The sequence below is a fragment of the Rutilus rutilus genome, assembly GCF_951802725.1.
Source record: "Rutilus rutilus genome assembly, chromosome: 7".
NCBI lineage: Eukaryota > Metazoa > Chordata > Actinopteri > Cypriniformes > Leuciscidae > Rutilus > Rutilus rutilus.
Window position 1 is genome coordinate 27,525,242 of NC_140221.1, and position 12,089 is coordinate 27,537,330.

General features: G+C 37.3%; 1 protein-coding gene across 1 annotated transcript in view; it reads left to right on the forward strand.

The window, feature by feature from the left end:
* Positions 1-167: 167 nt before the first annotated feature.
* Positions 168-12,089, forward strand: part of fibcd1b (fibrinogen C domain containing 1b) — a 107,905-nt gene continuing 95,983 nt past the window's right edge. Inside the window, exon 1 of the mRNA XM_084414170.1 lies at positions 168-1,157. Within this exon, the coding sequence (XP_084270296.1) occupies positions 1,086-1,157 (72 nt within the window). The 5' untranslated portion in view covers positions 168-1,085. The remainder of the gene's footprint in view (positions 1,158-12,089) is intronic.

Here is a 12,089-nt window from a genome sequence, read left to right on the forward strand (position 1 = left end):
CTAAACTGACTGACACTGAGATGATTGATTAATCTCTGTGCTATCAGATATAATTGTCACGGGTAGAATATCGAATGGATAACATGACAAAAACATCTGTGCGTCGATTGTAACGGTTTCGGTTGGCTTAAAATATTGTATCACTGCGGTGAGGGTTACAGTTAAACTACACGCATTTAAAAACAACTTAGCCTATTGTATTGCGTGCAGCTGCAATTCATTTTTTTTACTTCTGACGCTCACCCAGTCTCCTTTTATTGCACGTTGCGCTGCTCATTTCGAATTAGTAGTTTCTTGACCTAGAGGGTTTGGAGAAGTCATCTCAGTGCCGACGGTGAATGAGCGCAAAAAAAAAAAAAAAAAAGGAAAAAAAAGAGAGAAATAAAATGAGCGTGCAGCGGCAGCGCGCTTAACGGACAGCCTCTGACGCTCGAGGAGAGCGAGGAGTTTAACTCACGAGTAGGAACCCCGTTAATCTGCGTTAGTCTTGTGAAAACGAGACACCCCTCCCCTCTGTCCGGTACACTAGGACAGCCTGGGAAACGAACCACCCGCGCGCGCTGTGCTTGAAGAAACATCTTTACGGCTCAGGAATACAAAGTTGAATCACTAATCAACTGAACACGTTTTCTGACAGAAACATCTGGAGTTTTTCGCCTTTTGAGTGGCACTGGCGTTATTCTCTTTTGCTACTTCGTGTGGAATATCAGAGGACTTAATTTAACGCTTCTGGAGGAAAGAAAAACAACTTTGTGGAAATTTAAGGAGTTTATTTATTTGTTTATTTGTGTATTTATTATTATTTTCTTATAAAGTAGGCTACATATGATATTGCGATGTGTGGTGCGAGAGTCTTCGCCGCCCCTTTTACACCAGAATTAGTCAGTGTGGTCCCGGAGTAGTGGCTAGATCAGTGTCTTCTCGATCTCGCGCACTCTCCTCACTATCCTTTTCCTCTTTCCTCCAAAGGGTTTTGTCTATATCCATGGAATAACTGAACAGGAAAACGACTGAACGACAAGGTGTCTTGTTTTTTCCACCGCCTGTAACTGACAGGCGGTTTAGTGTTGGCTCTTCTCCGGAGAATGCTCAATGATCGATGGGGAATCATGAACAGCTCACCGGAACTCGAAGACGGACAGCGGGGCAAAAATCAGGTGTGTCCCCTGCTCGCTTACACTTCGCATAATATACTGAATGTAGTTTTAGAATGAGACAAAATAGCAACTCATCTATCTGTGTGTGCGTGTGGGTACAGAGAGAACAGTGAGTAGCACAATGAGTTGAGTGCGGCTTGTTCCTGTCACTCCGCATAAGCGCGCCCGTAGATCATGCGTGCGGCAGAAAGTGGCTATTTTGTTTCCCGTTTATGCGGGTAGCTGAAGAAAAGGGCGCCAGTCATGCGAAATGCAGCTGCTCTGTGGATTCGTAGTGATTAATGGACTTTAATGGACAGTAGTGATTTATAATCTAGTTTCAGTTTTGACTAAGTCTATGTAGGCTATTTACCAGTGGCATTACTGGAACAAGAGAAAAATCTGGAAAGAGAACCACTGAAGGGTACACACACACATTCAAACATAATGAAAAACACATAGCTATCAAAAGCAATATCAAAAGCAACACATATCTCAATAAATACTCAAGGGTTGAGTACACACCCACACCATTACACAATCAACTACACAGACTGTAGAGGGAGAGTAACCAGTGCAGTTAGTATTCAACCTGTTTCCCCCCCTCATCTCAGTCTCCATTCATCTCCATGTTTATTCATACTGCAAATGTTATTTTAAAGGTTAAACCAAGAATTTCAATCTACTGTACCATAGTGTGTTCTGTGTTTCTCTGTATTTGTATTAGTAGAATAAGAGTGTTGTTCTTCTACAGTGTCTGAAGGGATCTGATATGATCTTGTAGGTCCTATGTGTCTACTTATGAAATTAGCATCACGCAATTTTTAGTTTATTTCTATGTAAAGGTGCCTGCATTAACAGGTGATAAAAGGGTCTAGGTTAGTTCATGTCATTTTGGTTGCTAATTGTCTTTTTATCCTGTTGGGTAGTTAGGCTTAGATGTTGTGCAGAAGTAACAGAATACATCTAGAATTTCTATGAAGTTCAAGAGAGAACACAATTGGGATCTATTTTTAGGCTTTTGATATGTGATTTGCAAGACAGTTTTTAATCAATAAAGAAGTTCCCAGGATTTTCTCAGCACACACACACACACACACACACACACACACACACACACGCACGCACACACGCACGCACGCACACACACACACACACACACACACACACACACACTGCAGTGGTGGACTGGGATTGATTGAGATCATTTTTGCTGACAACAGTCCACGCTGGGCTCCATACATGCATTTTAAATTATTGACTGTAAGTGACTGTTCCTTTGGATATTGGTCGGTATTTTGTGTTTGTTTTAGGTGAGGAGGTTAGTAATGAGAATAAGGTTACAGAGAATATTTTATGATTAATGTCCCAAATTGTATCATTTCCCATTCATGCTGTCCTAAATTGGTAAAGACAGGGTATTTCTTTCAGTGTATAAAATTAAGTGAAATCTCTAACAGTCTACTCAAACATACACCTACTGTATCTAAATGCCTGTCTGTTAAAAAAAAAAAAAAAAATCAGGAGCATGGACAGCAACAACTGCATGTCATGTGTCACATCCAGAACCATGGCCAGAACCTGTGGAGTACTAACTTCTTGAACTATATGTTATTTACAACCAATATAACCACAAGAAAACTACTTCTAATGAAAAAAAAAAAGATGTATGCAGTTAGATTTTGGACTCATAGGCTTATAGGTAATATATTGTAGGGTGACTACAACCCCTGTGACACCCCCTTTTAAAGCGTGAATTGAAATGTTCAATTGGCTACAGTTCATGTCAGGATAATCCTGACTGTTAGACAGTAAGATTACTTGGTCTCTATCATGAATGTCCTAAAATAACATATGGTCTCACAATAAAAAAAAAAAAAAAAAAAAAAAAATTGGAATGAAGTATAGCAGGGATTTGGGATGTCTCTCTTATTTAAAATGTTCAGTGCTGGGGAGGCTTCAGAAACGGTTTGAAAAACTCCTGAAAAATAATGATCAGCAAATGTGCAATACTGCACAACTGCACCATGCAGACTAAACAGACCAGTAATAAACCTCATATGAATAATACAGTGGCCATAAACAGCAAGTGCAGATTTACAAACATTATAGGACCTACTGTACAGCTGTAATGTAGAGGGCAGTTTACAATGGTAAACTAAATATACAGCTGAAAAATTAAGTGCAGTGACAAATCACACCACACGTTCACAGACTGAGTTATGAATGACTAATGCTTTCTCCCTGGAAAAAAGGGTGGAGACAGAGACATGAAGATATAAGTTGTGAGGGATGTCAGGTTGGACTAGAAGGGAGTTCTGGGGATTCCTGTTAGCTTTACCCTGCAAGGCAAACACATACATACTGTACATGTTTAATTACATTAAATTAGCATTCTACAGGATGATTTCCTGTCGAAACAAGTGCTCTGTTTATGCATGAATTGAAATGCTAACATCTCTTGAATTTGCCTAACATCCTTTAACTGTCTATGTGTGTGGCAGAGTACTTTCTCCATATGTGTCCTTGTGAATTTCTTTGTTTGTTTTTCTCCCCGTGCCTTTGTCATTTTCTTATTCTCCTCTTGTATTTCTCATCTGCTCTCTTTATCCCTCTCTCTCACCATCTGTCTCTTACCTTGCCTCACACTGCCAGTCAACCTTTTACTTCTTTTCCCTCCATCAGGTCAAACACTGACCGTTTCGTCAATAGAGGCCTAGGGGGACATGATCGTTTTCTTTCTTTTATTTTTCCTGTTCTGCCTTTCCCTTGAACCTCCTCTGACTTCCTCATCCATCCCTCCCCATGTTATTGCATTCTCTGGCATACTGTATTTGCACACTAACGGGAGCATGAGCTATACACGCAAACACTTGCACACATCATCACTCAAAACCACTACAATGAAGAATCGAGATTTGTCTTGGCCATGTTGTGCAGAGTATTGGACACTCACATGCTGATGGAACACATTCCCTGCAGCTTTATCAAACAGAGTGAGTGCTGTGTTAGTACCTGTATTCTACCATCGTATCCATTTTGTGTTATGCATTCAGCACCACATGTGACAGTAGCCTCAAGTCATTAGCCATTGCTGAAAAATGTATGAAATGGAACTTTACGCTGTACTTATAGTAATCATAAAACATTTGTGGTGAAATTTTCATAAATTTAGGCTGAGTCATAAATCGTGGGGTTATGCGTTTGAAGTGCACTTATTGCGCAGATGATAAATTATGTAAGTGGCATGTATTTTGCCGTTATTACGCTCATTGTTATGGACTTCAAAATGCATCATTGCATTCAGGATTACCTTTTCTATTGTAAATCATGTTCAGAATATTTGTATCTACTTACTTTTTACCTCACCATGTACAGTACTTCCAAAGTTTGGAAATGTCCCAAGTTTGGTTTTCGACAATATCTCCGTAAATTCTTCATCATTTGCATTGACAAGGTACAACACAATCAATGCACAATCTGGTACACTTTGAGAGTTTAAAATTAAGAGCTCCAACCCATGTTCAGTGTGTAAATTGAACAACAACAACAACAACAACAAAAAGTGAACTGACTTGCACCAGAACTTTAAAGGGAACTCAAACCTCTTTTTATTGTGATAGGGTCTCGGTCTACGTTAAAGTTTTTATTTTGGTGGAAAACTACGTTAGAGACCTATTATATTATTATGAGAAGTTTTGAAATATTTTCTGTTCATTATGAAATTGTGGCGGCACAGATTAGACTATGGTGGGTCACAGTCTAGGTAATTGGTAATTGGAAACACTGCTATAGTTATTTTAAAAACATCTCTAAACTGTGTTCTGATAGTACAGTTGTGAGCTAAATTTAACTTAAATTAGGCCAGCTATGAAGGTGTGCTGCCTCAATATTATTAAAAAAAGAAACACGGGCCAAACTGAATCCAATAATAAAGCATCACAGCAGCGAAGTGGCATGTCTGACTGCCTTTATTTTTATGATGTAAAAAAAAAAAAAAAAAAATTATTATTATTGCTGGGCATCAGTAATAATTTGAAAGTAACTTTAATACATACTTTGATACATATGCTTCTATGTTTCCATCAAAGTGGGCTGTCCTTGCAGGGAGAATCCTCGGCAATGATCCACTGATGGTAATTTGTCGACATACCCACTGCCGATGAACACAAAAACACAGATACAGTCAGAGTACAGTTTGATTGGTGGCTAAGAGGTTCTCCTGAATAGTAATGATAGAAAGCTAATTAATACAGCAAAGTAACTGAATCATTAATGAACAACAAAAGTGTTAATAGAAAGGACTGGGGGTGGGGTATGTACAGCCACTCTGTGCTGGTGTGGTATAGTGGTTAAAGTTCAGGGCTGGTCACCTGAGCCATGAGCAATCAATACTGTGCAAGACATTTAACCTCAGGTTGCTTCAGGTGGTCTGTCCTTGTAATAATTGTACTGCGGGTCACTTTTGCATCTCTGATCAATAACATTTACTTACGTATGTACTTGCGTAAGTGACTAAAATACTACCAAAATAGAATATTTCAGGGCTTTCTTGAAGATTGTTAACCCAAAGCCATTCTAAATATTGATTAAATAATGTTAACTTGTTTACTCTGTTTTTGAATCCTGGGTAGTCAAACTGTACATTTGCAAACCTTAATGTTAATGTTTTATCTGCATATTTATGAGTTTAATAACATAGAGCATTCACATCCAGTTTTAATAACTTTGTCTATTTGCTTGAGAATTTGTTGCCACAGACGACTACTCTTCCTGTTTTAAGCCACCTGAAATGTAAAAACAAACAATACAGTATCTGGTTAACTTGGTCTCTGACACCATTTGACATTTGAATTTTTCTGGTGGATGCTGAAACTAAACACAGTGACGCCACATGACAGTTTCTCTGACTGTACACATGCATGAATATTTAATGACTGGTTGATTGTTGCTAAACAGCTTGCTATCACATTTTACCTTCACAATTCAGTGTTTTCTGCTCTGGAGCACTGTTTCATAATCCAGAGTTAAAATAAGCCATCATTCTTTTGAAATTACAGATGTGAAGCCTTGTGCTTTATCCAGAGTTACCTAGTGCAGTGTGAAAATTACTTTTCAGTTCTAATTTTAGGCTGTTCTTTTTACATTGGAATTATCTGCATTATTATGAATTTTTAAATTCATTAAGACAAAAAGAGATTTCAGGGTTCACTAAAGCAAATTATTTCTTTGTTACAGTTTATAGGACTTTTTGAGTCACACATGGTAAGAAAAATGAAATAAATAATGTAAGTATAAAAACACACGTTAGACCAACAGTATTCCCTCAAATGTTGTCCTTGCTATCCAAACAAACACTGGACAATCAATTTTGTACCATGAATAAATTATGCAATATTGTAGCACTATTATTGTTTTTCTGTTTGTTAACTTTTGCGGTTATTGTTGTTATTTGTCATCACTGTTTTATTTTTTGTTGTTTGCCAATGTTAAGAGTTAATATTATTACTTATTGATGTAGATTGGCACCATTATTGAGATTTGTGTGTTTTGATGTCTATGTAAGTCTTTGAAAACTATTGAACATGATGTATCTTGCTCTGCAAGATAACTTCATGTAACTTCATTGCTGTTTGCAGTTAACTTCATTTAAATATATATATATATATATATATATATATATATTTAATTGTTTACTTGACAAGAATTTCTTGGCTGAATGAGACATTTTGCATTTAGTGAATGAGCAAAATGAAACTGGCTAAAAAAAACAGTTAATGAGAATCAATAAGACTTTTAGATTGTTAAGAGAACTCAAGCATCTCATTTCATCATGTTACCATATCATGTTTTTTTTTTTTTGGAGAAGTGCAGTCTTATGAAATGCATAGCAACTGTAGAAAATTGCAGCCTTGCTAGAAAGGTGAAACATGTGAAATCTTGTAAAAACATTAACTGTGTGGTTGTTGCAGAAAACTCAGTTGTCATTTTGATATTAAAGTTTCATATGAATATAGCAGTTGTTGGCTGCCAACTCGAGTATTCAGTATTGTTCCATTGTAAATAGTGTGTATAGTGATACTTTTGGCCTCCTACACTTAAGCCTGATTTGCTAGTGAACCTGGATCTGTCAATTGTGTTTTGGACATATGTTTTGAGGTCAATGGAATCAAGTGAATGTTCAAAAGAGCAGATAACTTGAGAAAATCACTTAATTATTCCTGCTTATAAATGTTTTATTTTCCTGAAATAAGAGAAATAAAGTCAGATGTGTGACATTTCTAGGCTTTGGTAGATTTCTGAAGTCATAGACTAAATTGGCTTTTGTCCACATGCATTAGGTTTTTGATAAATTATATTATTTAGAATTATTTCGCTCCTCTGATCTGTGTTTGTATATGTTTATGCTTATGTGTGCATAAATGTGGATGTGTGAGTTGATTTAACACAGAGTGATAATAGCATCATTAAGGCGGAATGATGTGATCAGGAATGTCAAGGTTAATCACTGAACTAATTACAGCCTAGAGATAGAGATTAAAGGAGGGGAAAGAGAGAGAGAGAGAGAGAGAGAGAGAGAGAGAGAGAGAGAGAGCAAAAGACAGTTCACCTTTTCAAGATTTACCAGTCTGTAACTACATCTCATATCTTTAGGACTTCAGCACAAAGACACACACAAACAGTCTCTCAGATGATGACTGTATGAGGGCGGCAGCTAGGCCTATTAAGGTTGCTAATGGCGATAGTTTCACACAGCCTTTTTCAGACCAATAAACTGACAGATTGAGTGAAAGATTTGAAAAATAAAGGAGGGAGAAAGACGCACATTGCAGGTTCCACACTAAAGATCCAGGCCCACGGTAACAGTAATCCAGCACATGAATTATTTACACTGCATCTAAACTCAATCTGGCAAACACAGATCAATTCCTCTGCACAACATACGGGGGAGGAAAAAGAAGGGATGGATGCAAGGAGGAAGGAGAGAGGGGGCAGATTAATCAATGAATTTAAGAAGTTATTCAAATGCTAAATTATTTACATGTGAAATCAATTTGAAGAGCTGAGAATGGATAGCTGCAAGATTGCCTCATTTTAAGGCAGTGCAGAGGGGATGAAGTGAGGTGAGAGAGCTGGATAAGAGGTGTTGGGAAGGAGGCCAGAGGATTAGATAAATAAAACATGTGAATTTATGACCAGTAACTGCTTATTTTCTAAAAATCCAGTATTAAGGAAGGTGACTCCACCAGAAACCATGAAGTACTACAGAATGTGGTTTTGCCATGTAAAACGAACAAATCCCTGAAAAACAATCTACTGTTTAAAAGCACATATATATATATATATATATATATATATATATATACAGTGAGGAAAATAAGTATTTGAACACCCTGCTATTTTGCAAGTTCTCCCACTTAGAAATCATGGAGGGGTCTGAAATTGTCATCGTAGGTGCATGTCCACTGTGAGAGACATAATCTAAAAAAAAAAAATCCAGAAATCACAATGTATGATTTTGTAACTATTTATTTGTATGATACAGCTGCAAATAAGTATTTGAACACCTGAGAAAATCAATGTTAATATTTGGTACAGTAGCCTTTGTTTGCAATTGCAGAGGTCAAACGTTTCCTGTAGTTTTTCACCAGGTTTGCACACACTGCAGGAGGGATTTTGGCCCACTCCTCCACACAGATCTTCTCTAGATCAGTCAGGTTTCTGGGCTGTCGCTGAGAAACACGGAGTTTGAGCTCCCTCCAAAGATTCTCTATTGGGTTTAGGTCTGGAGACTGGCTAGGCCACGCCAGAACCTTGATATGCTTCTTACAGAGCCACTCCTTGGTTATCCTGGCTGTGTGCTTCGGGTCATTGTCATGTTGGAAGACCCAGCCTCGACCCATCTTCAATGCTCTAACTGAGGGAAGGAGGTTGTTCCCCAAAATCTCGCAATACATGGCCCCGGTCATCCTCTCCTTAATACAGTGCAGTCGCCCTGTCCCATGTGCAGAAAAACACCCCCAAAGCATGATGCTACCACCCCCATGCTTCACAGTAGGGATGGTGTTCTTGGGATGGTACTCATCATTCTTCTTCCTCCAAACACGTTTAGTGGAATTATGACCAAAAAGTTATATTTTGGTCTCATCTGACCACATGACTTTCTCCCATGACTCCTCTGGATCATCCAAATGGTCATTGGCAAACTTAAGATGGGCCTTGACATGTGCTGGTTTAAGCAGGGGAACCTTCCGTGCCATGCATGATTTCAAACCATGACGTCTTAGTGTATTACCAACAGTAACCTTGGAAACGGTGGTCCCAGCTCTTTTCAGGTCATTGACCAGCTCCTCCCATGTAGTTCTAGGCTGATTTCTTACCTTTCTTAGGATCATTGAGACCCCACGAGGTGAGATCTTGCATGGAGCCCCAGTCCGAGGGAGATTGACAGTCATGTTTAGCTTCTTCCATTTTCTAATGATTGCTCCAACAGTGGACCTTTTTTCACCAAGCTGCTTGGCAATTTCCCCGTAGCCCTTTCCAGCCTTGTGGAGGTGTACAATTTTGTCTCTAGTGTCTTTGGACAGCTCTTTGGTCTTGGCCATGTTAGTAGTTGGATTCTTACTGATTGTATGGGGTGGACAGGTGTCTTTATGCAGCTAACGACCTCAAATTTATGCATCTAATTTAGGATAATAAATGGAGTGGAGGTGGACATTTTAAAGGCAGACTAACATGTCTTTGAGGGTCAGAATTCTAGCTGATAGACAGGTGTTCAAATACTTATTTGCAGCTGTATCATACAAATAAATAGTTAAAAAATCATATATTGTGATTTCTGGATTTTTTTTTTTTAGATTATGTCTCTCACAGTGGACATGCACCTACGATGACAATTTCAGACCCCTCCATGATTTCCAAGTGGGAGAACTTGCAAAATAGCAGGGTGTTCAAATACTTATTTTCCTCACTGTATATATATATATATATATATATATATATATATATATATATATATATATATACTCCCTCTTGTTCTCCAGCATGTATAAATCAATGAAAGCGGGACCAACATTAGTGGTGTTGAAACTACTGAGGGCAAGTGGGATCAGTTTTAGTGTAGCTGCTATACAGTAAGTGTGCTGTTGAGATGCAGGTCCATTTACACTCTAAAGTCATTCTCATTTGTGTATGGGCATTATCTGTCAGACAACCTGTACTCTTCTTTGCTTTCTTCGTGACAGTTTGATCATGTTGACTAGGTTTTAGTTATTTTATTAGTGCTCTAAAATCTTAGCAGGCTAGAAAGAGACTTTTTTAGAAACCACATCCACAATCGTGAAGTAGGCCTACTGTAAATTAATTTACTTTTGCAATCTATTTTCAAAAGGCCATATCACGTTACAATTTTTTATTAGCAGACATATCACTACCATATCGGTTATCAAATAATATCAGAGCTTTTTAATTTATCAGTATTGATTGATATTAGATATTTAATTGTGCATGCTTATTCCCTCTATTTTTACATTTTGATTACCTTTGCCGTCAATTAAAACTGTATTAAAGCAAATTTTTCATAACACCAATAACTTAATAGCACTGTTAAATGTAAGACATTTATTCTATTTTTCATACTTCACATTATAATGTTGTGATGCCTAAATTCACTTTTATCATTTAAAATGATTATAATTTATTATATTTTTATAATTATATATTTATGTTTTTTTTGCAGATAGTTTTATATGGAATTTTAATGTTTATTGGCTATCAACCATAACATGATAATTATTATGTTTATTGATCTATTTTTATTGATGCATCCCTAAAAATACACCATGGCAGTTAGTTAGCTGAGCAACTCAGTTCTTTGAAAACAGAAAGATAGAGAACCAAATCTAATGGCTTCTATGAGAGATAGGCTATTCCTTATAGCACAAGAAACATTTTCAGTGTGTTCAGGTAAAATCACTGTTCCTCTTCATGCTTTCACTATGCATTATAAAACCAATGTCACATAATTCAATGGGAATCATATTTTAAACAGTGAGCACAAATCCATTCGTCTGCAATATTCTTGCGCTGACTGAGCAAAAGTTTGGTGCAGACCCGAAGCAGTATTTGAGGAACATAATGACTTTCTCCAACTGAGTGACTTAGGGCCACAGGTGTACTTTATAATGAGTCTACGTGTGTGTCTCAGATATGGCTGACTGCTACTGTGATTGATAGGTTTGGAGATATGTCACTCAAAACTCCAGCTAAAATATATAGAGACATACACAAACAGATGAGAGAGAAAATAAGAAGCTAATTTGGATTGTGGCCTACCTGTCAAATACTACTAATGATTTTAAATACTTACTGCATTAGTATTACATAATGAGGTTTTGTGTTTTAAAGATGGTTTAAAACAGGTGCTGCAATAGTGGATGTGTAAGGCACATTCAAATGCATAAGGGCTCAGCAATAGCAGCAAATGAAGTGTGCTTTAAAGGTGCTCCACATTAAAGCCACTGTGGAGATACTGTCAGGCTTTTAAATGAGCCCAATTAAAGGCAAGGGAAGCCGAATGGCAATTTTATCATTAGCTCTTCTGAGTAATTCACTAAATTAGCACAGCTCTTGTTAAAGTTTAATTTTGAAACATTCTGAATAGATGGTGATAATTGCTACAAGGTAATCATGAGTTTTAGGCTAACTCACTTTAAACAGGCTCAAAATTAGGTTTGCATAAATTGTAGATGATCATTGTTAGACATTTTAGCATTGCAAAGGAGAAAGTTGAAGTTCATTAGTGAAACAAACTATGCAATAAAGGCAACTGAAAATGCTGTTGCATTTTTATAAGATTCATAGCTCATCGTTATCGTTGCATTATGAACCAATGTATTCTAAGGTCAGGAGTGTAGAGTTCAATTAGTTCATCCAAAACAAACAAAAAAAAGT